Source organism: Erpetoichthys calabaricus, chromosome 10 (genome assembly GCF_900747795.2).
Source record: "Erpetoichthys calabaricus chromosome 10, fErpCal1.3, whole genome shotgun sequence".
NCBI classification, from domain to species: Eukaryota; Metazoa; Chordata; class Cladistia; order Polypteriformes; family Polypteridae; genus Erpetoichthys; species Erpetoichthys calabaricus.
In genome coordinates, this window is record NC_041403.2 from 160058309 (window position 1) to 160086124 (window position 27816).

The 27816-nt window shown below is 38.6% G+C and overlaps 1 protein-coding gene across 1 annotated transcript in view; it reads left to right on the top strand.

Moving 5' to 3' along the window:
• Window positions 1–231: 231 nt before the first annotated feature.
• The window catches only part of clcf1 (cardiotrophin-like cytokine factor 1), a 63411-nt gene continuing 35826 nt past the window's right edge, over window positions 232–27816 (top strand). Inside the window, exon 1 of the mRNA XM_028810645.2 lies at window positions 232–709. Within this exon, the coding sequence (XP_028666478.1) occupies window positions 694–709 (16 nt within the window). The 5' untranslated portion in view covers window positions 232–693. The remainder of the gene's footprint in view (window positions 710–27816) is intronic.

The window sequence follows — 27816 nt, forward strand, 5'->3', positions numbered from 1 at the left end:
TCAATTTCTTTTGCTACCTTTATTTTCCTACGCTTAATAAGAACGTACACAGCAAAATTAAGTCTGTTTTTTTCAGTCGTGCCTTTGGTTTAATATTGGAGTCAGCACAGAGTACACGCCGTTCGTTCGTTTCTCCATCCTCCCTCCTTCTCTCTCACTTTCTTTCCTTCCCGCTCTAGCGCCGTCTCTCTCTCTCTCTCTCTCTCTCTCTCTCTCTCTCTCTCTCTCTCTCTCTCTCTCTCTCACTCACTCGTAATACTCTCATAAGCAGGGGGACTGAATCGGGTATGTCGTCAGATTTTGTGGTCAAGTATGCGTCAGTCATCTGCTAAGCATTTCAGAAGGGGAAGCGAGGAGGCGATCTATGGAAATGGATTTTATAAACCGACTCAGCCCCAAAGAGATACAACTCGTTAGCGAAAGGCAGAGCACGCACCCGGACTGTGAACTCTTAGGTCACCAGTACTCCGGCTCCCGGGCGCATCAGCTTAAGCATCCCGGCGATTATTTCAAGAACCTACCACTCCACCGAGCCCAAGAGGCGCTTCCGAAAACGCATTATATCTTGCGCCGGCTTTGGGGACAGGAGCCAAAATAGACACGATCACTCACCCGCTCCCCAAATCTCGAGCTTTCACCGTTTTCTTGTGGCTCATCACGATCGAAAAATTCCAGTTAATCGAAGCAAAATCGATGGATTTAAGACAAGGTAAGCAACCGAGCATGGAATGTGACTGGAAAGAAAGTAAACACAGCCGAGAGAAAGAAAGTGAGAGGCAGCGTGAGAGAGGTGTCTGCTCGTCTCCACTTTTGTTGTGTGTGTTTCATTTAGAGTGTTGCACGAGAACTTACGGATTTTACAGACAAAAATTTGAAAAACAGTGTGAAATGTTATTATTATTATTTTTTTTAAATCTAAATAGGGTGTGAATAGGCAAACGAATTCTCATTGACATTTACAAATCATACGTGTTCTTATGTGATCTGCTCGTTTTGTTTTTAAGCGAGAAGTAGTTCGGTTTGAGAAAGAGGCGTGTGATCTCGATCGCTTTTCCGAAGTCACCTGTATTTGATCAGATGCGTCTCGGCCCCCAATACTTACCACGTTTCCCAGCTCTTCACCACGCCCCCATGGGACTTCGCCGTGCTCCGTCGCTCTATGGCATGCGACTCTGTACAATACGCTGCTGTCATTCGCCTCTCTTTCCTGGACACGGTTTCGGCACCTTATTCGCCTGAGATCCGTAGCCTTCCTGAGACTGTGCGTGCTTGCAGCTGCTTCACACTCCTTCCCAGTCACACACATGCACAATCACACACACACACATACACACTAGACTTTCTTTCACTGCTCGAGGGGGGGATTTACAACATGCAGGTTTGTCAAACGGAATGCAGCGCACTTTTATAAATTGTTACAGCTGAGTTAACTCGCTGCCTTGCGGCTTGCGGCTCGGAATTTAAGTGCCGCCCTGGCCTTGCAAAGAGTCGGGCGTCGCGGGTCGTTTCAGGAACACTCGGAGGGGTCACCGTGCACCCTCTTCCAGACTCGAAATCTCTTGAACAACTGTACCCCTCAAGTAAAGTTGCATACATCAACAAAAAAACAATCATAGTGTTGCACAGACAGCTTTAGCTTCTCTTGCCTCCCAAGCTTGTTTTCACTTGCAAAAATCTATTTTTGCGCAAACTACCTAGAGCGTAGCCAGCCCCCTTAATTCACAGCTTATAGGGAGCACGCACGGTTATTTGAACTGCAAGCAAATCATCAAATTAATTATTTGCCTCTGCCCTAAATGCACCATACCACACACAGTGAGTGTTACAGCAGATGCCAGATGTCATATATTCTGACCCGTTCAGTCACAGATTATTGGCCTGCTTCTAACATGTGCTTTTGGAAAACTCCAAAAAAAGTGTGAAAAATAGATATCCGGTTACTTAATACGAGCTATAAATTTACTGCCTAACGAGCAGAGGTTTTGAACAGCTCAGGTTACAGCATTTATATCAATCTATAAGAATACAATTCGTTTGGAATATAAGGAATTAAAGAAGAGAAATAGTTTATCTTATATAAGTCTGAAGAATGCACGTGCATGTAGGAGAAGCCACGCGTCTCAGGTGTGGACGATCACACGGCCTTGTGTCGCTATGTCGTATATTTTACATAAATTCGGTAACTCGGTAACCTCCGGCCTGTTTAGACAAAAAGGCACATCAGTAATCTCCAACGTGTTAACCTTCCCTAGCAAGAAAATGAAACATCTGTTAGAGGTGGAAGGCTAATCTTTTCCAATATATCCAGTGACCTTCCTGACTTATGGCCGAGGATCCTTATGCAGTTAATAAAACGTTTATGCCGTGCACGGTTTATTTACAATCGGAATTGTCATCTATTGTGTTTATTTTGCACCTGTACTGTGTACTGTATATATGACGCTAAGGACGGAACTTCACACACAACTTGTCTTTTCTTTTTCGTTAGAATTGAATTAACTTGCAACGTCTGGGTAATGTGTGTGTGTGTGTTGAATTGTGGACTGCAAAATGGTTTGCTTTATTAAAGGTTAAAAATGAACTCTTTACCTGCCTTACCATTCAGTTAGTGTGCTTTTCATAATTGAATCTTAGTCTGGTGCCTTTTTATTATTGTATCACTCACATGATGCGGATACACACACCGGAAACTTTTTTAGTTTTTATTTATCGTTTAAACAATTAGACTAGAGTCGACTTAAGTCATTTACTCACAGTGAACCCGAACCATGAACTACCCTCGTGCTTTAAAGTCCAGGGCCTTCTTCTCTAAGCCACATTAAATTGGAATATAACATTATAAGTTGCTTTTAAAGATGCACAAGTCCCGTCCTGAACAGTTTTTTCCAATTGGATCATCCGTGCACGGCGAAAACACTTCATTTAGAAGACATCTTAACATGAGAACACCGAACATCTCGCAACTCTTAAAATTAAAGGAGACAGAGTGGCTCTCCAAAGTGATGCCATAGGGGAACCAATCTGGGTTTCCAAAACACCCATCCACATGAAGGTCAGGGGAAAAAAAATCTTTATTTATTTAGATCTGTAACAGGCTCCATAAGTAAATCACCATAAATAGATGACAACAGATTTGTGAAATAGCAATGGACTCCTGATTTTTAAAAGGACTCTTGCTGCATACAATCACACAGGATAAGTTCAGGTTTTCTTAAACTGTTATTGTCCTGCTGTAGGTAGCCTACCATTACAGATTTCAAGATTTTTTTTTTTTTTTTACATATTGGGAGGACTATCAAAGCACACACAAAAAAAGTCATCTGTAAAAACTTCTTTAAAGATTGAAATGGTGCTTTGTCAAGAAAGGGTTCAGCAAGCCCGGTAAAGAACCACAAAGTGCCATTAAAGAACCAGCGTTTATAAGAGTGAGTGCGCATCAAACGTAATGAATTGCACCATTATGTCAGAGCTGGGCTGATTTCACTTCAGTGTCTGTAATTTTAGATTCAAATGTTACTTTATGCTGATAATCTTCAGTGCACGTGAGGCATTCTTTATTTGTGATTTATTGAGTTACTCTGCTAATTTCATATCAGTCTGTCTTAACGTTAAATTTACTAGAAGTAGCTGTGCATGCACGGGACACAAGACTGTAGCCTCCACATTTATCTTACGAAGCCAAAATGTTGTTGCAAGTGTTAAGTCCTTATTGAAGTAATTACGACTTTATTATATACTTACTCACAAGTTATTTGCATCCTAATCACAGCGTTATTACATGAATATAAATAGACACAAAGGTGAACTGTGGTTTGGTGAAAATAACAATTATAGCAAAATAGTCATCCTCATCATCAGGATAAGTGACGCTGTAAACCTGTAAAAATTATAACAATAATATCATCATCATCATCATCATCATATCAGTAAAGTCACCCTTTAAACGTGTGTAATCAGAATTATCATCATCATCCTCAGGAAAAGTGACGCTGTAAACCTGTAGTAATAATAATAATAATAACAATAATAATATCATCATCATAATCAGTAAAGTGACCACGTAAACCTATAATAATAATAATAATAATAATAATAATAATAATAATAATAATAATAATAATAATAATAAATATCATCATCAGGAAAGTGACCCTGTAAACCTGTAATAATCATCATCATCCTCATCATCAGGATAAGTGACTCTGTAAACCTGTAATAATAATAACAATAATATCATCATCATCATATCAGTAAAGTCACCCTTTAAACGTGTATAATCAGAATCATCATCATCATCCTCAGGAAAAGTGACGCTGTAAACCTGTAATAATAATAATAATAATATCATCATCATAATCAGTAAAATCACCTTGTAAACCTGTAATAATAATAATAGTAATAATAATAAACATCATCATCAGGAAATGTGATGCTGTAAACCTGTAATAATCATCATCATCATCATAATCAGTAAATTGACCCTGTAAACCTGTAATAATAATAATAATAATAATACACATCATCGTCATCAGGAAAGTGACCCTGTAAACCTGTAATAATAACAACAATAATAATATCATCATCATCATCATCATCATCATATCAGTAAAGTCACCCTTTAAACGTGTATAATCGAATCATCATCATCATCCCCAGGAAAAGTGATGTTGCTAACCTGTACTACTACTACTACTACTAATAATAATAATAATAATATCATCACAATCAATAAAGTCACCATGTAAACCTTTAATAATAATAATAATAATAATAAACATCATCATCATGAAAAGTGACGCTGTAAACCTGTACTACTACTACTACTAATAATATCATCATAATCAATAAAGTCACCCTGTAAATCTTTAATAATAATAATCATAATAATAATAATAATAAACATCATCATCAGGAAAAGTGACGTTGTAAACCTCTACTAATAATACTACTAATAATAATATCATCATAATCAATAAAGTCACCCTGTAAACCTTTAATAATAATAATAATAATAATAATAATAATAAACATCATCATCAGGAAAAGTGATGCTGTAAACCTGTACTAATAATAATAATTATAATAATACACATCATTATCATCATCAGGAAAGTGACCCTGTAAACCTAACTCTTTTACTCTTTTTTAAAAATTACATTTTTGCTATTTACCTCCTGATTGTGCGCACATTCTTTAAAGTGAAATTAAAAAAAAAACATTCACTCTTAAAAATAAAAGTGTCAAAGTAATTCTTCGGAGCGATGCCACAGAAGAACCATTTTTGGTTCTTCAAAAGGACCCATCCACATGAAGGTTCTAGAAAGATCCTTTATGTACTTAGATCCATTATCAGGCTCCATAAACAGATGATAACAGATTGATGAAGTCCCAGTAGCTTCATGATTTCAGAAGGACTCTCGCTGCCTACAATCACACAAGGCTGAGTTCAGTTTTTCTGGATCTGATAGTATCCTGCCTACTAGACATTAAACATTTCTGTTTTGTTCACAGATTAGTAAGTTCATACTAGCAAATAAAGTGATGTGCCCTGGTTGCCATTTATGGATGCCATTAGACGTTGACACCTTCATTAATAAAAGGTGTCATTTTGCCTCAATTCTCATTGTTCCCCAAAATAGGCCCACTTTCAAAGGCTAAATAACTAATTGTATATGCTATGAATTCTTCCCAGAATGAAATGGTTCTTTGTCAAGCAAAGGTTCTACAAGGAATCAAACAACCCAGTAAAATGCCTCTAAACAACCAGCAGTTTTAAGATTCAATATATGGCAGAAGATCATGACAGAAGTGTCTTCTATGATTTGCAAGGAAATGTTTGTCTTTGATTGAATAAAAAATACATGGACTATAAACGTTTATTTTTAGATTATTATTCGTTTTTAAGATCTCTTCAAATAAGTTAATTTGCAAACGATCTCAAAATTAGTTGCCCGCATGGACCCGTCTTTCAAAGCTCCATTCAAAATGCACATATTGGAAACTGACTCGCGATTGACTGGACCACCATTGTCGTCTTGTTCAACAGCTGCTCACAAAACCGCAATCGGAATGGTCGTGGATTTAAAACATAGATACTAACCATCCATAATGAGATTTTAAATGCATTTTAACTATGCAGAACTGAATCGAGGAAGGGGAACTAATAGGCGTCAAGTAAAATCCGCACGTATATGGCCATGTCGTGAGCAGGACTTGCGCTAAGAGTGGAAGGTTATGTGAAGTGAAGTAACACCCCTTAGTGCTTATTTTAGTGGTATAGTACTAATAGTACAGTAGTAGTAGGAATATACTGTCACATATAATTGCAAATCTGACCAAGATGCAACCCAATGCCAGTCTACGGGTAAGATAAGAAAAAACCTAAATGATAAACTGTTGGTGCAGCAAAGGGAATAAACATGGACTTCTTAATCGAATTTTCCACAGTCGGTCAATCTCACAACTACAATCATAAAAAGAAAAGTCATTTAATGGCACTGTATGGTTCTTTACGGAGTTATATATTTCCTCGTAGAAGTTTATATTTTTACGAGTATCAGATAGATAGATAGATAGATAGATAGATAGATAGATAGATAGATAGATAGATAGATAGATAGATAGATAATTTGGTATGAAATCATTTCCAGTGTTTATATTCCATTTTTGTGTGTGTTATCTTCTGTGTTTAGACACAATACAGCCGCTTTTCTTCCATTTATCTGAAGTAAATGCCATATTCAACGGAATATTTTTTTTTCTGAAATTATTCAAGTATGAGTATTGCATATTTCGGTTGAGTGTCTCTTCTAGCATAATTAATTTGTAACTACTACTTACTATCTATTCATAACCGTGGACAGCTTTTGTGACAGTTTTATCCCAGGCTAATATCATTGACCTCGCAGTGACGTATATCCTGATTATATTGTGAAAAAAGCCGAATGCTTCCAGTCCTTCTGTCATTTTAACACCTATTGACACTGACGTGCCCTCGTTCTCCACCTGGTAAACTCCATTTCTTAAATGACGGAGGCGCTCTGTGTGGATCACATTTGCTATGCATTCTTTCAAATGATTCTGAACGCTAATGACAACTTGGAGAGGGCCTTTTCAGTTAAGTGCCATAATGAAAATAGTTAACATCCGTGAGGAAAGGTCTCCCTGCTGACTAAATAAAATGTCTGGATCAGGCTGAAGTCAATGGGATTTAAAAACATTGCATCAGAAGTTTATTAACCGTGTCACACGTTCAGTGGCCGTGTGTCGTAAATCCGGGATACTGATCAGCTTTGTGGTGTCGTTTTGGTAAATAACGCCGCACTTCGTTGAAGGTTTTTTTTTTTTTTTTGTTATTTTTGTTGAGTTTCAACAAGCGATAAATTACTATAATTTATGTATAAGTATCATAATACTCAATGTCAGTGTTAATTTATTTATAGAGCACATTTAAAACAACATTAGTAATGCTGTAGCCAAAGTACATTAAAACATGCAATAAATATAAAATAAATAGAATAAAATACAGCCAGCAGTAAATTGAAAACAAAAAATGACTGAGGAGGGAAACATCAGTATCACTGAAGGTCACGGTAATAGAAATCCGTCTTCAGTCAGTTTGATTGAAGGAGACTCCTTAATGAAATAAGGTAAGGAATCCCAAATTCGAGATGCAGCGGCTGTAGTCTTCGTCATGCGTTTGATTGTGTGTACTGTCTGAATCTACGGTTACTTTGTTGCCGTGCTATACTTTTTACGTAACACTTTCTTCATCGCAATGTAAAGAGCCACTTGAAGTACACCAGACAAACTGCTCGGCTTCTGCAAGTGTGCGTCATTTATTCCTGTAGTTATTGCACGTCTTTTGCTGGTGGCTTCTTCCTTTAGTGTGTTTAACCAACATATTAGATAAAGGCTCCGGAAAACGTGTATGTATATGTGTGAGTGTCTGAGTGTGCGTGAACGTGCGAATGCGCATCAGTCCACGGCCGAACATTTTTTGGATTAAAAATGGACGGTTAAATTTTCTTTTACAGATTAAGAAAAAAAAATCATATGTTAGATTATTTATCGCATATATTAATGGTTTCTTTTTGATCAAAGATAATATAGAATTCAAAACAGAAGCAATAATTGTAATCATTATGAAATTACTAATAAGAGAGTGCAAATTACAAAATAGGTTTAGACAATTCAGACGATAGATAGATAGATAGATAGATAGATAGATAGATAGATAGATAGATAGATAGATAGATAGATAGATAGATAGATAGATAGATACTTTATTAATCCCAAGGGGAAATTCACATTATTTATAAATTCACTATATGATAGATAGATAGATAGATAGATAGATAGATAGATAGATAGATAGATAGATAGATAGATAGATACTTTATTAATCCCAAGGGGAAATTCACATTATTTATAAATTCACTATATGATAGATAGATAGATAGATAGATAGATAGATAGATAGATAGATAGATAGATAGATAGATAGATAGATAGATAGATAGATAGAAAAAGGAGCAGACAAATATCGTATCCTTTTAGAAAGAAAGAAAGAAAGAAAGAAAGAAAGAAAGAAAGAAAGAAAGAAAGAAAGAAAGGAAAAATTTAGAACAGTTATAATGCTAATGTCCAGAAGTTCCGATTCCTTCCTTTCATAGTAAGCAGCACGCTTGCGTAATGTAAGAAATTATCACTAACTTCTAATTGATCTTTTCACATTTATACGGTTTCATTTTGCACTTTATCGTTGTCACGTCCTTAAGATTTTGTACATTCCACGTAACAGTATTGTGTTATGAAGTGATTCTTCCATGCATTTGCTGAACTGTTTCTTTCACCCCGTCTATGTGTTGCACTTCATATGATGTACAGTACATGTTGCTCTCAGTGTATAAACGCGTGTTTCTGTCATCCACATCTTCAATGCTGGCTTTTTCCTGCTGAGGATCAGAAAGTGTAGTTCAATAGCAGAAACTTTACCGTCAGTCAAATCTTTAAGAACTTATAGTAACCTAATTGGTGTCTGAATGAATGAATGCTTTCGTTAGCGAAACAGTCCACATTTATGGCTTATGGCCAATTATTATAACCTCCCTATACCAAAAATATTAATTTTGTGTTCGATCCTAAAATTAATCAAATAATCAAAAAGTTTACGAATCCTATATTAATTCATTTAATTGACCGAATTAAAATGGCTTGTTTGGCTATTTATTATTATTATACCTTAAAAATGTCTGTTGCCCGAGTGTATCATTTCCGTGTATGTGATTTTTTATTTCAAAACTACACATTTTCCTTGACTGACGTTAATAAAGACTGTGAAAAGATTCCATTGCCCATGGCTACAAGCCAGCTTCCGACCTACCTGCGAGCCATTGCCCTACGAGCAGTTAGCATTCAATTGCGCCGCATTAGTAGGTCAGCTAATTGGGCGGCGTGCAGAAGCACCGGCAGCCCCGGCGGAGTGAGGCGGCGGCGCCTTGACAGTCTGTCTGGAGAGGCTGACACAGTCAGACCCCCTGCTGTCCTCGGAAACGAGATGCAGGTGCGACCCTGGTTTGAAAACATATTAGCAATAAATTGCGACTCCACAGCCAAACGTGTTATCATCACTATAGTCATTATTATTTCAAACGCCTTTGAACCAGAACAAGAATGTTTGGGATATGCAGAAAACTCTCCAGTCTGCAAGAGAGTTCAATAATTATAGATCATACACAATAAACCGCACTTGAGTTTATTTATGCCGCAAGAATTAAAAATAAAAAATGTATAACTCATTTACATGATTGGGTTCACTTGTGCAGGTATAACAGGCGGGGATCTGCGACAGTTGCATACGTTTAGCAGTTTAATTACAGGGCTTTTTTCTCTCTTCTTTACTAATGTAGAGTTTGAGAACGTTTTAATTTCTACTATTGGTGTTTAAAACGAAGTGTGAGGGAAAACAAATTGGATTAGATTGGAATGTGCCCAGGTCGGAGAAACCAACAATAAGAAAGAAACGCGGCATTTAATATTAGACTTTTAAACTGAGCCCAAATGCAAACATGACGGGGATGCCAAAGTAATTTAAACTCACAGTAAGTCAGAAAAATTAATTCACTGAAAGTGCGTCTGGGTGTGCAGTGTGAATGAACAGACGCTGTGACTGAACTGGGCAGGCAGAGGGGCGTAGTGGTGTGGACTTCACTCCCGGAGGTGGTGGGTTCAGATCCTGCAATTGATGGTGTGTGACCCTGAGCGAGTTACTTCACCTGTCAGAAATACAAAAGAAATGTAACCGATTGGGCGGCACGGTGGCGCAGTGGGTAGCGCTGCTGCCTTGCAGTTGGGAGACCTGGGGACCCGGGTTCGCTTCCCTGGTCCTCCCTGCGTGGAGTTTGCATGTTCTCCCCGTGTCTGCGTGGGTTTCCTCCGGGCGCTCCGGTTTCCTCCCACAGTCCAAAGACATGCAGGTTAGGTGGATTGGCGATTCTAAATTGGCCCTAGTGTGTGTGTTTGGTGTGTGGGTGTGTTTGTGTGTGTCCTGTGGTGGGTTGGCACCCTGCCCGGGATTGGTTCCTGCCTTGTGCCCTGTGTTGGCTGGGATTGGCTCCGGCAGACCCCCGTGACCCTGTGTTCGGATTCAACGGGTTGGAAAATGGATGGATGGATGGATGTAACCGATTGCATCTCAGATGTCGTAAGTCACTTTGGATAAAGGGGTCAGCAAGGGCTGGATTAACTATTAAGCAAATAAGCATGTGCTTAGGGTATGGGGGGGGGGGGCACCACAGAAATATTCCATTGCTGGATTTACTAAGGACCACGTGGTGCAAAACTGGAAATGATGCAGCTGAAGTGCAGGTTCCACAAAAAGGAGCTCTCATATTAAATGAAAAAATACATACATATATATGCAATAATAATAATAAAATAGTAATAATAGAGATTAATGATATATATTCATCTTGGGAATACAACAAAATTCCAACTGCCACTCGGTCCACAGAGGCTCACCTGATCGTTCTTTGCTTGGTCATGTCAACAGTCCTGTTCAGTCGTCCACTGAGGCTGAGTGCAGTTCATATATATGGGGGCGCCCAAATCTTTTAAGTGCCTAGGGCCTCTAGAGGTCTTAATCAGGCCCTGGGGTCAGCCAAGTCATAATGAAAGATAATAAAAGTGTCCCATGCAGTGGAGATAGAATCTGGAGATTTTCTGTTGGTGATCCTATAATCAACGTATACATACTGGACTGTATATAACACACACACGCACACACATACACATGCCAGTGTTTTCAGTTTGAGGTCAACTTTTGACTGAGTTAAATAAATAAACTCTTTAAAGTCTCCATACAGTCTGACTCTAACCATGGCACTCATTCTGATGATGGCAATTTTCATACATACTCACACTTCGGTGTGATGCCAGAGGGGAACCATGTCTCGTTCCCGAAAGATCCATCCACATGAAGGTTCTAGAAAGAACTTTTATTTCTTTAGATTTGTAACAGGCTCCATGCAGTTAAATAACCAGAAATAGATGACAACAGATTTATGAAATGCCAATAGGTCGTGATTTGAAAAGGACTTTTCATACATGCAATAACACAGGCTGAATTCAGGTTTTCTTAATCAGTTAGTGTCCTGCCTGGCAGCCCACCACACATGAAAGATTTCAGGGTTTTGATTTTGTTTTTACATATTAGGATGTTTATCAAAGCAGAAGAACCAACTTCATATGCAAAGAACCCTTCAGAGAATGAAATGGTGCTTTGTCAAACAAAGGTTCTACAATGAACCACACAACCCAGTAAAGTACCATAAAGTGCCACTAAAGAATCATTATTTTTATGATTTTTATGTATATATATGTATATATGTATATATATATATGTATATATGTATATATATATATATATGTATATCCATCCATCCATTATCCATTATCCAACCCGCTGAATCCGAACACAGGGTCACGGGGGTCTGCTGGAGCCAATCCCAGCCAACACAGGGCACAAGGCAGGAACCAATCCCGGGCAGGGTGCCAACCCACCGCAGATATATATATATATGCATATATATGTGTATGTATATATATATATATAAATATATATATATGTATATGTATATATATATGTATATGTATATATACTGCGGTGGGTTGGCACTCTGCCCGGGATTGATTCCTGCCTTGTGCCCTGTGTTGGCTGGGATTGGCTCCAGCAGACCCCCGTGACCCTGTGTTCAGATTCAGCGGGTTGGGAAATGGATGGATGGATGGATGTATATATATATGTATATATATATGTATATGTATATATATATATATATGTATATGTATATATATATATATATATATATATATATATATATATATATATATATATGTATATGTATATATGTATATATATGTACATGTGTGTGTATATATATATATATATATATATATATATATATATATATATGTATGTATATATATATATATGTATGTATATATATTTATGTATATGTGTATATATATGTATGTATATATATATATATATGTATATATGTATGTATATATACATATGTATGTATATGTGCATATATATATAATATGTATATATATATTTATGTATATGTGTATATACTGCGGTGGGTTGGCACCCTGCCCAGGATTGGTTCCCTGCCTTGTGCCCTGTGTTGGCTGGGATTGGCTCCAGCAGACCCCCGTGACCCTGTGTTCGGATTCAGCAGGTTGGAAAATGGATGGATGGATGGATATGTGTATATATATATATGTATATGTATGTATTTATATATACAATATACAGTATATATAATTTTCATATATTTATGTATAGTGAATTCACCTTTGAAAAGGTCATATTAATGTAGTTGCTCTTTGCTAGTTGGATGTTCAATTTTTTTTTTTTTAATTTTATTATTATTATTATTTTTTTTTTTGTAATGGAGAAAATTCCTTATGCTCCTGTACAATGCATAAAAGTCCAAGGGAAGTTATAGTAGACTGGTTGTCTCAACATCTAAGCCATATGCAATTATTATAATGAGGGAAATACCATAGAATGCTATGTTTTGCATCAAGGTGTAGGGGATACAAGTCAAGAAATGTCCCATTCAAACCATATGTGGTTTTAAGTGAATTTCGTATCAAATGCCGCAAGCAGTTTCTGTCTCTGTATCAGACTACGAAATTTGCATTTTTTGAAAGCTGAAGGAAGATTAACCAGGTTCGCGTCAAAGCTTCAGGACGGAATTTAAAAAAATGGAATCTTGTCGTGGCAAAGTAAGTGAGTCTTCATTTGAGATTTGGATATCTGGCAAAGTTAATAATAATAATAATAATTCTTGACATTTATAATGTGCTTTTCTCACTACCCATAGCGCTATGTGAGGGGAGCAACTTGTACCATCTCTAATCTGTAGCATCCACCTGGATGATGCTACAGCAGCCATTACTGTGCCAGTACACTCACTCCACGTTATCTATTAGATGGTGAAGTGGTGAGAGAGAGAGAGCCAATCAGAGACAGGGGATGATTAGAGGGCCAGAATGAGTAGGCCATGGTGGGCAATTTAAGCCTAGACATTGGGATACACCCTACTCTTTAGGAAGGATGCCCAGGGATCTTTAATGACTACGGAGAGTCAGGACCTCGATTTTATGTCTCATCTGAAGCACAGTGTCCCCGTCACTGCTCTGGGGCATTGGGATCCCCATTCAGACCACAGGGTAAGTGCCCCCTGTTGCCCTCACCAACACCTCTTCCAGCAGCAACCCAAGCTTTTCCTGGCCGGGCCCCAACACGCTTAGCTTCAGGTGGATGACCTCTTCTGAAGTGCAGGTGAAATGGCTGCTGGCTTAACTTGGATGTGATATTTTTGTATCCTGCACACTCATATGAGTGGTTCTTCTAATGATAGCAATTTTCATATATACTCTTTAAAATAAACGTGCCAGTGATGTTCTTCAGAATGATGCCACAGGGCAACCATTTTTTGATCCCCATATCTGTATCAGGCTCTATAAACAGATGATTCTGTAAGAGATCTGCTGAGTTCCAATGAGTTCCTGGTTTTTAAAGGACTCTTGCTGCATACGACAATGCAGACTAAGTTCAGGTTGACTTAATCTGTTACTATCCTGCTATACTTTTAAGATTTCTCATTTATCTACGTATAAGAGTTTATATGCAAGAACCCTTCTCAAAATGAAAAGCAGTGGTTCCAAGAGAGACCACAAAAACCAGTAAAGTGCCTTTACAGGACTACTAATTTTTAAGAGTGTAAGATGCAGCATTGGTTTAAACAAATGTGAACAAATTTTGCTTTGGTTATAACGTTTAATGAATAAATTACAAGTCAATATGGAGGTGATGGGGAGAAGCAGTTAGTGAAAATCTGGGAGGGGGGTCTATCGTGGGATGTCTGCATGTGCAGAGAAAAGGTCAAGTGGTCTTTCCTTTACTTATCATTATATTTGTATGCCATAGTCTTTGACATAATTGATCATAATCTCGACTTTTCTCACGCCCATAAGTTTGAAATTAGTTTACATTTTAGTGTTAGGTTATCTAGGAGCCCAGCTGCTTCTTTCATGCTGTCAGGTGAGCAAAACCAACTAAAGCGTTTTGACGGAACATTTCTATGCAATGAATGGAACTCAAAGAGCTTTGCAATGCTCTGAAGACAGTAGGCGGTGGTGGCACAAAAGGCCACTACAGAAAAAACGGAAACGAAAGGACAGAAACATTAACATTAGTAATGGTTTTCAACACCATGAAGTATATGATATTTCAATACATTTATAATCTGTTAGAAGGGCAACTAAAACATAGCAACGAAAAAGAGTTTTTTAGGAGTTTTCAAAAATAATGTTCCACCAGGTATTTGCCTGACATTGCCCTATCAGTAACGGATTCAACATATTTTGGTGTATAACAGCAAAAGGCCACTTCTTTGACACTTACATAGCTCTGGGAGTAATAAGAAGACTACTGTTAGAAGATCTGCGCTTATGACTGGTGATGTAATGGGACAGGCAATCCAAAACATATTGGAGGTAGCAAAATTATTTTATCTTGATTATGAAATCTTGAAGTTTGATGTGTCCTATTGGCTACAGCCTGGCATCCCAATCTTTCCCTGCTTCCTTTCATTTCTGTTTTTTATTCTTCACAACCTCTTCTCCTTCTTTTCCCTTTCATGAAATCCAACAGGTAATGTAACACAAAAGGAATATTCCATGGCCTTTTTTTGGATTATTCAAAATCTCTTCTTCTTTTCCGTTGTCTTCTTCTTTTCCATTATCGTTGTCTTCTTCTTCTTCTTCTTCTTCTTCTTCTTCTTCTTCTTCTTCTTCTTCTTCTTTTTCCTTGTCTTCTTCTTCTTTTCCATTGTCGTCTTCTTCTTCTTGTTTTTCTTTTCCATTGACTTTTTTCTTTTTCTTCTTTTTCCTTGTCTTCTTCTTCTTTTTTTACTTATGACATTGTCAATAATTTATTGATTACTGATTAATAAAGTACAAATCAAAACTAAAAGAAAACTAATAAGTTCCCTTTTCTTCATTTCTTCTTCTTTTCCTTTCTTCCTTACTTCCACCTTGCTTCCTTTATTTCTTCTTCTTCTTCTTCTTCTTCTTCTTCTTCTTCTTCTTCTTCTTCTTCTTCTTTCTTCCTTCCTTCCTTCCATCCACCTTGCTTCCTTTATTTCTTCTTCTTCTTCTTCTTCTTCTTCTTCTTCTTCTTCTTCTTCTTCTTCCTTCCATCATTTTTTCTTCCTATTATTTTCATTGTCTTCCTTTCTTCTTCTTCCTTCCTTTCTTTTTTCTTCTTCTTCCTTTCCTTCTCATCCTTTCTTTGACTTTTTCCGCTTCTTTTTCATATAATGAAACACTTCCTACTGTAATATAAGACAATACAATTCCACTTATTTTTTGTGCAGCGCTCTTAACTGAGTGCAGGTGCCAAGCGTTGTGAACAACTCTCAGTTAAAACACAAGTGAAGATTATACTAAAGACTAAATACAGAACTGCTACACATAAATAAAGATTTGTTAAAACACACAGAGGACGAGGCTGAAACTGATTAAGCATAAATGGAAACCAACAATATCTGTAATGAACTATATAATGAATACAATTAATACAAGAATTGGAAATTTTCAAACTCACCTCAGGTTGTTGTGAATAATGTGTAATTTTTTTTTTACTTAGTTTTCTGGTTTGTTATATGAGGGAGTCTTTAAATGTAATATTTAAAACATAATTTAGGGCCCAGTTGTTCATTCTGTAAATACCAATTTTTTGTTTGAGTGACACAAAGTGCTTTATAACAAGTCATCAAATATCAAGGCAGCCAACCCAATTCAGGACGTCAGGAAAATGAAGCTTAATCCATCAGCAAGAACGTGGGTGGTGGGAAGCCATGGGTGGGTAGGCAATCCATTGCAAAATATGTGAAATGATTCAACGTTCACACGTACTCAGATAGGTGTCTTTAAACAAATTGCTCTTTTCTATTAATTCTTCTGTTCCATGCATGTTCAGTTCTTTGCAGTGCTATTCATTATTAACTAATTAATTAGTAAATAAATAATTAATTACATAAGTAAATAAATGAAAAGTCTTCAAGAGAAAGACAGTCTTTCCAAGACCTGCTGTTCTGACAATCTGAGCTGCAAATTTGTGGAATTTTCCATTTCTGGCTCGCAGGGCTCAAAGGGTTAACCGAATCCAAGTCTCTTGAACCATAAAGTTACTGCATTTTAACTTTGCTGCATTACATTAACACAAAATTCCAAAATGTATTCCAATAGGACTTTGTAATTAAAAAAATAAAAATGTCCCCAGAGCACCAAATAAATCTCACTGAAATATTCAGCAAAAAAAAAATGTATACTGATCTGTGGAATGATTGTTGACTCTCCATAAGCCTCTGCTCCAGGGAGAACAATGGACCCCCAGTTTAAATGTTGCAGCAATAGTAACAATGCAGTGTCTATGGTCTGCAATATATTTAAAAGTTTTTATTGCTGCATAGAGAGATGAACTTCCTCCAGCATTTTTGGAATATATCACCTGCAAAAAATTAGCTGCAGTGTGAACATCAGCAGATAAGAAGGCAATTCAAAACAAATGGATGCAATGTGACAAAGAAATAAAACCATCTTAAAAGGCATCTTTGAATAAAATATACACCATAACCTTAAAGAGCGGAAAAGTGGGTTTAAGGAAGAAATTGGTCCGGAATGGAATTTTGATCTTTTGGGTGTTTTTATGTGCTATAAACCAGAAACAATATTTTGGGGATTCACGCGACGGAAAGAACAAGTTAGGCCTCCCTGTAGAAGGTAATGGAAGCCTTGTGTAATTGGCTAATCCACAGCAGGATCTCAGCAAATACAAGCCAGAGCCACAGGATGGCGAATGAGTGGAGGCGAGTGAAGTCTGCCCGGTGTGCCGCTCAGGTCAGCAGCAAAGGCAAATGCAGTGGATTGACTGGGGGGGGGGGGGGGGGGGGGGGGGGGGGGGCTTATCATACACTGGGGACGTGTCTTCCAGGGCTGGAACATTGTAAGGTTGCTGTACAAATTTCACATGGTTAACTTTCAAAGGTAAATCTTTGTCTGGGCCCCCTGCTTTTGTAGTAATAGTGCTGTTAATGGGGCAAAGCTTGACAGCCTCGCTTCTTGAGAAAATACGGCTGCCTTTCTGTGACTGGAGTGGATTAACAGCCGCTTGTTAGCACTTGTCAGTGTCAGGAGTTTGTCAGCTTCCCAAAACATAACTCATCTTCCAGTGTGAAGGAAAACAATATGACTATCTATCTATCTATCTATCTATCTATCTATCTATCTATCTATCTATCTATCTATCTATCTATCTATCTATCTATCTATCTATCTATCTATCTATCTATCTATCTATCTATCTATCTAAAGGTGACTGGGGTTAAGCAAGGGAACACATCCCAAACAGAAAGCCACCAGTAACCTCCCAAACAAGGGAAACCAGATGGAGATGTAGAAAAAACTGTCCCTTGAATTACTCAAAGGATGTTAATATAGTGGAAGGACACTGGGCGGTGCACAATTAAAGAAGGCCCATTACCTAGGCCTGTAACTGCTGCCAGGAGAAGCCTACTATTGAGGCCTCTGCAGACTTATCTGGCCCTTTGGTTAAAAATGGGCTAGCAGTCTGTTAAGGATACCTGGGGTCACCAGAGTGAGATCTGGGCAGACTATCTCAGGGGTTGCGTAGGGTAATGCCTCATCCAGAGCTACTTCCAAAGGTAGCCAGAGGTAACCTCAGAAGATGTCAGGGTTACGGTAAAAAAGAGGCCAGTGGCCATTGCCCTTGTGAACATAGAATTGGGAGCAGTGTGAATGAGAGTTCACTTGGCAGGAGGAAGGAGAAGAGAAGTGCCTGAAGAGAGGAAGGTAGAAGATGTAGATATGTGGAGGTGTAAAGAGTCCTTGTGATTTACCTCCAAAGCCTCGTAACCTTCTTAATTCTGTGGTAACAAAATCTTCTTTCTCTTATATTTTTAGCTTCTGTGGCTTTTTGTGGGTGTGGGGACTTGAAGAGCATCCCCATACAGGATATCTAGCTGTCTTATCCTGCCTACAATACTAAAATTAATATCTATCTATCTATCTATCTATCTATCTATCTATCTATCTATCTATCTATCTATCTATCTATCTATCTATCTATCTATCTATCTATCTATCTATCTATCTATCTATCTATCTATCTATCTATCTATCTATCTATCTATCTATCTATCTATCTATCTATCTATCTAATCATTTCCTCTAGCTCCATTATCCTACCACACAGCAATGATTATCTCTGTTACTGTTCCTGCCATGACCCTTTTAAAGACATATTGTGAGAAGTACTTCATAAAGAACTTATCTGTCTGCAAATTCATATAACAAAAAACATGAAACTACAACATCACGTTATATTTTGCCTGTCATTATTCAAATCTGAATTGCTTGTCTATGATTGGAGGGAAGGAAATGAGTTCACTCCCACCAGCAACTTCACTGTTCAGACTAAGTGATATATGGTGCCTTTCATAAAGAGTGCTGTCAAGGTGCTGCTGATTGCCTCCTGATGTGCAGTTTCTCTTTTATCTGCTCTTACACAAGGTTAAGCAATCATTCTTCTAACCTTCATGGACTGCACCTTGAATAACATGCCCTCCAGGGCTCTCTAAGGCTGAAATGAGACGTAGCATATGAGCCGATGGACCTAGAAGTTCCTTTGGGTTAGTCTTACACTATTAATCAGTGGTCTGCAATTCTGATATCAACACATCCCCATTTTGCTAATGTTTTGTTCCAACAATTCTCCTACAGCTCAACATAGCGTCACACTTTTCTTGCTTTCGCCCGACACATCAATCTTTACTTTATGTAGCACAATTCTTCATATTTCACTTTCCAAGACTATACTGCTAGAAGAGTGTTGACATGTTGCCTGCTGGCTTAACATTTCACTGTGCTCTGTTCACGTGACACAACTGCTGCTCCTGCAGTATGTGAGAGTAAACTGAAGCAGCAGAAGTCAGTTCACAAGTGGCCAGATTGATGTGGAGGACACTTAGCTGATAGTCCTCTCTAAGAAAGGCAACATATTAATTCAGACAAATTGTTTGGTTGGAATGAGAGAGTGGATCGTGTGCCTCCAAATCAAAATGTTCAGTTCAATTTGTCGTATTCTAGTGGCTCAGCGAATAGCCCCACAAGAGTGGGTTCCAGTACTCCTGTGCTTGTCAGTGTGGATTTTTCACATCTTCCTGATTTTTTTTTCTCATTGAGTATTCAAGATTTCCTTCCCCATTCCAAAACTATATGTGCTAGGATTTTTAAGGACTCAACATTTGCCGCAAAATCACTGAATGTGAGTGTGTGTGTGTATGTGTGTGTTACGCAATGTGTCTTGCAATGGAATGGTGGGTTTAGATACCAAATCAATTTTTCGGGCATTTTGGACTACTAGCTGAGACACCAGGGCTATTCAAAATGAAAGAGTAGATTTCAAAAATTAATTTCAAACAAACTGTATAAGATAGAAACACATTCCACACATCACTGGATAGAGGAAAGTTCAAAGTTTGGTCCTATGGTCCTTGAGGTTGCATGCACTCAACATGAGCACCACGTGTAGCACGACAAACCTCAAAACGGTAGACCATTTCTTGCCACACACGAGTCAACTGGTCCCTAGTTACTGAACTCACAGCTTCTTCAATTCAATGTCACAAATCTTGAAGATTAGTGGGTGTACCTAACAGTCTTTCTTTAATGTGCCCCCATAAATAAAAATTGCAGGGGGTAAGGTCTGGAGATCTGGGAGGCCATAGACAATGAGCAAGATCTTGTTGTCCACCTCTTCCAATCCATCGTCCCGGAATGGTGTCGTTCAGGTATCGCCGGACATCCAAGTGGAAATGAGGTGGATTACCATCTTGCATGAAAATTAAGTCATTCGAATGTTGTTGAAGTTGAATTTTTAAACTTTGAACTTTCCTCTATCCAGTGATGTGCAGAATGTGTTTCTGTCTTATACAGTTTGTTTGAAATACAAACAATTTAAGTATTAGATTAGTTTATTAATTCTAAGGGGAAATTGAAATGCACGCAGCAGCAGAAACATAAAAAACAAGAATACAGACCCACAGGACAAATACTACAGCCAATGAATCTATCAGTCTCTTATGCAAGGTTAAGCAATCATTCTTCTAACCTCCAATCGATAAATGAGTAAATAAATAAATAAAAATACACTTAACAAGTACATCAGGTTGATTTAATTGCATCATAGCAATGAGCAGAAAAGACCCCCAGAGGTGCTTCTTCACCACACCGTGGTGGCATGAGTCTCTGGCTAACAACTTCTCCAAGAGAGCCCCTCCTGGAAGGATGGAGGGGATTTTTCATCCAGTTTTGCCTACCACCCTCTTTTCCATAACAGCTTCCAGTGTGCCCAAGGTTCATCGTCCTGTGATGGTGTAGGCTTACCTGATTGGTTTGCTCAGATGTTGTCCTTCTTTTAAGCACAAGTGGCTTCCTCAGGAGACTGCTCATTGAATACCATCACCTGTCAGAACAACTTGATGCACACGCCAAAAGACCTGAGTCTCCTTAACAAGTCCATACCGCCCTGTCCCTTATCGTGTTGCCAGACCAGTTCAGTTTGCTATTTATGCGGACCCCCCATCAATGTTCCCTCTAAGGAGTAGCATATAGTGAGCAAAAAACATTGTTTATGAGCGACATTTTGTTTAAGCCAAAAATTTATGAGCACCAACTCCGACGGGCGGAGTGAACGATCGTGCGATAAGTACGAGCAACGCCGTCGGAATGAGCGATCGTGCGGGAAGTATGAGCGACGCTCTAAATTCGTGTGAGCGATTGCTCACGCGCTCAGCTTAGAGGGAACATTGCCCCCCATTACTTGTAGCTCTGCACCACTTCCACGTCTTCCCCCTGACATAGCATTATAAATGTGAAGTACCTTGGAATGGTCTTTAACTTGATTGGCAGGTTTGAGAATATATATAGGAGAAATTTGGTGGAGCAGAACAGAGTCAGACTGTAAGATATTTTACTTCCGGGAAATAATTATGAATGGAGGACAATGTGGAACCACACACTGTTGGTCTGGAGACGCTCAAACTGATAAGTAAGTTCTAATTCTTACCATAATGAATTAGAGTCCTGGAGGCAAAATATCAGTGTAAGGCAACGTTTAAAGTATTTGTGACCCGAGTTTTCATAACAGTTTTAATCGCGCCCAACTAATGTTTTTTTGAAAGGGGCCCACTAATACCAATTTGTTCTTTTTTAATTAATGATATATCATAGATGCATATTTTATTATACCTACTTAACTTTTATCGACATTTATCTAACTCTATATTTATTTTTCTAGTATCAGAATGTAGTTTAAGTTAATTTGTTTTGGTTTCAATAGATGTATTTTTCATATTTTCGATTCTTGTTTTCTTTTTTTCACATCTTCACGCTCCCCCCTTTTCATTACCTCACGCCCCCCTAGGGGGGCCCACCTCACAGTTTGAGAACCACTGGTGTAAGGGAATTGTAGAATTCAGGATTGCAGGGAAACCGTCAGCCACTAAGAAGCTTTCTACAAGGATGTTCCCAGGAGTTCCCTAAGCCATTCATAACCTTGTGTTATCATCTAGTGATTTAATAATAATTATTCTGAAGCTGTTTTGTTAAAAGTATACATCCAATTAGGGAGGTTACCTTCCCAGAGAATTTGATGCTAACATTCATTTTGCCCAAGAAGGCCTGTGTAAACACTTGATGTTTTATCATCACCATTTTGTTTTGTTATGGACACCGTCATTTTGCGCATTTTCACTCTGGTTGTTGTCATATCCACCTTTCCAAGAAGAACACGTGGATGTGTTGTGTGCGACGTCATTGGAGTGACCCTATAAAAGTTAGTGCATCTGAGATCATCCAAGACTTGCGTGAGGTTGGGTTAACAACTCTAGTTAAGATTTTTACTTTTCTTCGACATTTCATTCTGTCTTTACAACTTTTAGTTGGCATAGCCATAAGATCAATGAGTTCAGAGTTGAGAGTGGAGTCAAAATGAAGGGCTCAAGTGGCATGAGGACAAAAGATTAAAGGATAGAGAGAAGATAGAAAAGAATAGCATGAGGATACTAATCATGGCACTGCTTGGGTAGGTAAGTGGACCTTCCACCCAGCTCAACAGATGGAGCTTTAAACCTTTTTTTTATAAATTCCCCATTTATTGTTTTTGTACCACAGTCCCAATTACCTTGTTACTCTTCCTCTTCTTCTTCTTCTTCTTCTTCTTCTTCTTCTATTTGTTCTTCTTTTTCTTCTTGTTCTTATTCTTCTTATTATTATTAATAATAATATTATTAATAGTAGTAGTAGTAGTCATTTTTCATTTTTTCTCAGTTTTTGTTGCTTGTATTTTACCGGGAAACCATTGGGTTCCTTAGGTCTTATTGCCAGATGATCAGCACTTGATGAAGTATGTGAGCAGTTCTAAGGAGGGTGATCTTCTCCACCTGGGTGACACTTGATTACGAGGAAGTCCATCCATCCATCCATTATCCAACCCACTATATCCTAACCACAGGGTCACGGGGGTCTGCTGGAGCCAATTATGAGGAAGTTCTTCAAGAAACTTTTGGAGACCTAGCCAAAGCAGTGGCAAGTGCCAGGATCGCATGAGCCTTTGTTTTCCACTTGCCCGAAATCTCAATCTCAAGATCTTTGTATTTCTTTCACGTTTCACGGAGAAGTTTGCATCGTCTGGAAAGGCTATGTTGTTGAGTAGACATCGCCTCTTGTTTTGGTCTTGGAGACAAATATTCAGCCAGTTAGCTCCAATGGTATGGTTAATGATCATAACCATATGATATATAACAAGGTTGACCACCTTTTCAGGCTGGTGATGGTACCAATGATCAGGCACTGGGATGCCAAGCTCACGGGGCATTAACTATTGCAGGTAGACTTGCTGACTGGTTGTGTCGATGAGTGTATTCTTTTGGTGCTAGCACTGAGTATCCAGCAACAATATGAGTCATGTGGTCTTCTTGTTGCTGGCATATCCTGCACTTGCTGTCAACATCCATCTTGAGAATGTTCATCTGAAGATAGCTTGTGCAAAGTGCCTGATTCTGAGTTGTTATGAGGAGACTCTGTGTCTGGCTTTTCAGCCCAAAGCTTTGCAACTATCCGAAGGCTATTTTTTTTGTCAATATAGTTGTTCAATGTCTGTCTGTAAAATTGACCATGGAGTGGTTTTGACTAGAGGTTGTTGATATTTTCATCAGTTAGTGAAGCTTTCATCCTGTTCTTAATGAACTCGAGACTAGATGCTCTTGTCTGGGGAAGAGGATTGAACTTGAAGTATTGATACTCGATTTATTTGCTGATTTTGACAAGAAAGCACTTCCTCTTCTGTTTTTCGTGTTTCATTATAAGTCTGGTGTAGCTGTCACTTACAAACTTCATATATTCACTTAGGCCAACAATCTCACTGTTGTATACATTCTACAGCTCCTCATGTCCACAACCACCACTTTTTGTTGGAAGTCAATGTCAGGTTTTGGGTGCAGTGTACCATACTTAATTTGTAGCTTTCCCATCCATCTCCTGGATTTTCTTCTCCCTCCAGTCAATGATCCTGAAGCAGTACTGCAACACTGGAACTGCTAAGCTGTTGGATAGCTTGCATTTTGTTCTTTGAGTTAAGCTCAATGCCGAGGATGATTCTGATTCGGTAATAGTATTCATTTCAGATTTCTCCTTTGATTTTTCCATGCTGAATAGCTTCATTCTGATCTTTTCCTAGATATTTGTAAACCTTGTTTAACTTTGCGCTAAGTTCTAAGATAAGCTTGCCTTGCTTGATGGTTACTTTGGCACACTTGTCTAGCTCGAATTCCTTGTAGATGTCATCATTAAATGTCTTGACTATGTTGAGCTCTAGATCCAGTTGGCTACTGCAAATAGCCTCAGGTCATTCATGTACAACAGGTGGCTCACCCTGTACTCCTGCTGCAGGACGTTCCCTAGATTGTCGCTGTTGAGCATGTTGGTGGGTGGAATCAGCAACAAACAGAACAGCAGTAGTAACAAGGAGTCACCTTGGATTATTTCTTGTTTGATCGCAATTTCACCAGGATTGATACAACCTCTGGTCTAAACAGAGTTGCAGCTCAGTTTTCCACTCCCTTTGTGCAAACTATTATTATTATTGTTATTATTATTATTGTTGTCATTTAATAATTTAGTCTCTTTGGCTTTATTTCTTTTTCGATATTGCTCGCAACTTCTCTATCTATCTATCTATCTATCTATCTATCTATCTATCTATCTATCTATCTATCTATCTATCTATCTATCTATCTATCTATCTATCTATCTATCTATCTATCTATCTATCTAAAGGTGACTGGGGTTAAGCAAGGGAACACATCCTTAAACAGGAAGCCACCAGTAACCTCCCAAACAAGGGAAACAAGATGGAGATGTAGAAAAAACTGTCCATTGAATTACTCAAAGGATGTTAATATAGTGTTCTCCCCGTGTCTGTGTGGGTTTCCTCCGGGTGCTCCGGTTTCCTCCCACAGTCCAAAGACATGCTGGTTAGGTGGATTGGCGATTCTAAATTGTCCCTAGTGTGTGCTTGGTGTGTGTGTGTGTGTGCCCTGCGGTGGGCTGGCACCCTGCCCGGGATTGCTTCCTGCCTTGTGCCCTGTGTTGGCTGGGATTGGCTCCAGCAGACCCCCGTGACCCTGTGTTTGGATTCAGCGGGTTGGAAAATGGATGGAGGGATGTTAATATAGTGGAAGGACACTGGGCAGTGCACAGTGAAAGAGGGCCCTTACCTAGGCCTGTAACTGCTGCCAGGAGAAACCTGCTATCAAGGCCCCTATCTATCTATAAGGTGGATTTTAGGAGGCCCAGACCCCTCATGGACCCTGTGATCATCAGAGGTGACTGTGTGCAGATGGTGCAGACGTATAAATACCTGGGAGTGCAGCTGGATGATAAATTAGACTGAACTGCCAATACTGATGCTCTGTGTAAGAAAGGACAGAGCCGGTTATACTTCCTTAGAAGGCTGGCGTCCTTCAACATCTGCAATAAGATGCTGCAGATGTTCTATCAGGTGGTTGTGGCGAGCGCCCTCTTCTACGCAGTGGTGTGCTGGGGAGACAGCATTAAGAAGAAAGATGCCTCACGCCTGGACAAACTGGTGAGGAAGGCAGGCTCTATTGTAGGCACGGAGCTGAACAGCTTGACATCCGTGGCAGGGCGACGGGCGCTCAGCAGGCTCCTATCAATTATGGAAAATCCACTACATCCACTAAACAGGATCATCTCCAGACAGAGGAGCAGCTTCAGCGACAGACTGCTGTCACCGTCCTGCTCCACTGACAGACTGAGGAAATCGTTCCTCCCCCAAACTATGCGATTCTTCAATTCCACCCGGGGGGTAAACGTTAACATTATATAAAGTTATTGTGTGTTTTTACCTGCATTATTATCAATCTTTAATTTAATATTGTTTTTTGTATCAGTAAGGTGCTGCTGGAGTATGTGAATTTCCCCTTGGGATTAATAAAGTATCTATCTATCTATCTATCTATCTATCTATCTATCTATCTATCTATCTATCTATCTATCTATCTATCTATCTATCTATCTATCTATCTATCTATCTATCTATCTATCTATCTATCTGAATAATCTGTTTTGGATAAGTGACTTAGAAAACAGATGGCTTAATGGATAAAAGATGCATGTACTGTACAGTATAACAGTTCTATCAGTTTTATCATATAACAGAGGAATTCTATCCTGTCCATAACCAATCAGTCAATTACAGGTTAATCCTTAGCTTCAAGTGAATGCTGTTGTTAGTCTAAATTCTTCATTTCCTCTTCCTTAGCTCAATCTGTGAATGCAGAATTAGCCAGAGATATGAAACTCTGCAAAGCCATCTACTAATATTTTGACAAGCAGGCGCACATGGTTGCATTTGCTCTTAGGCAGATTCAATTGTATTTTGCTGATATTCATTTTCTAAACTGCAGGCAATTTGTAGTGAAAAGGCTGAGGTTTGAGTGTCAGTGAATATGTGGCTTGTTACATGCTGTCATATCCGTTTATTGAAACTGAACTCACCTGCCTTTATGAATCGTTCAGACAGCCAGCACAACAGGCACATCAAAGTGGCGATCACTTAAACTTAAACGTCAGGCGGGCACTCAGCTTCTCCACATTTCATAGGGAGAGAGGAATGCAACGAGTAAATAGTGATCTCATTTAAATTTCAGGTACTGAATACTAGAAATAGGAAAGCAAGAGGTCTAATTAAGCAAAACGTTCATCAAGTCATTGAAACGATCCTCTAGTTGGAGACTAATTGTGATGAAAAGCTCCAAGCCACTATAGCTCCCCATGAACTAAGATGACCAGCCAGCCATGTGTTAGGGTGTGTCCTACTAAGACATTGCAATAAATCTGTAAGACATGCAGAATTAAAATAAATAACCAATTTTGGTGATTTTGCTCCTTCTCATCCAAAAAGAATATTCATACCTTTCCGTAATCAGTGGTTATGTCCCATTTTCTGGCAACGTGAAGCGACGATCTAAAAGAGGATATCATTGCTCTGGTTTGCTGCTGAAGATCTCAGATTAAATCTTGCAGATTGCAGGAATCGAGATTTGGACTTTGACAGTTTGTTCCCAGCCTTCTAAGCAGTCTCATCATTCACATCCTAAAGAGTGAAGATCTACATCAATAATGAAATATAAACAAACTTTTTTTTTCCTGTTGAAATGATTTAAGGAAGAAAATAAGAAACAGAACCTGGCTTTAAATTATTGTCTGGCTCGGGAGGTCATGCATTTGAAGAAATGAAAAAAAAAAAAAAAGATTTTTTTTTTCCTTTCTGCTGGAAATTTCCGAAGTATGTCAACAGCATGTGTTACTAGTCAGACCGTGACGGGCTGATTGGGGACGTGTGCTTCTGATTTTGGGGAGAAGTAGACACAGGCGCTCAGGGAGACAGCCAAGCTTTTGTTCTCAGAGGGGAAGGAGGCCGTTGTTGATTCAAAATTAGAAGGGAAAAAAAAAAAAGTCACGAAGACCGCTGCAACAGTTTACTCCGACTGACAAACATAACCCCATGGTGTGGGTGTGCTCCTAAATCGCAGAGGTCATAGATCAGGCCAACCTGTCTTTCTGTCTATA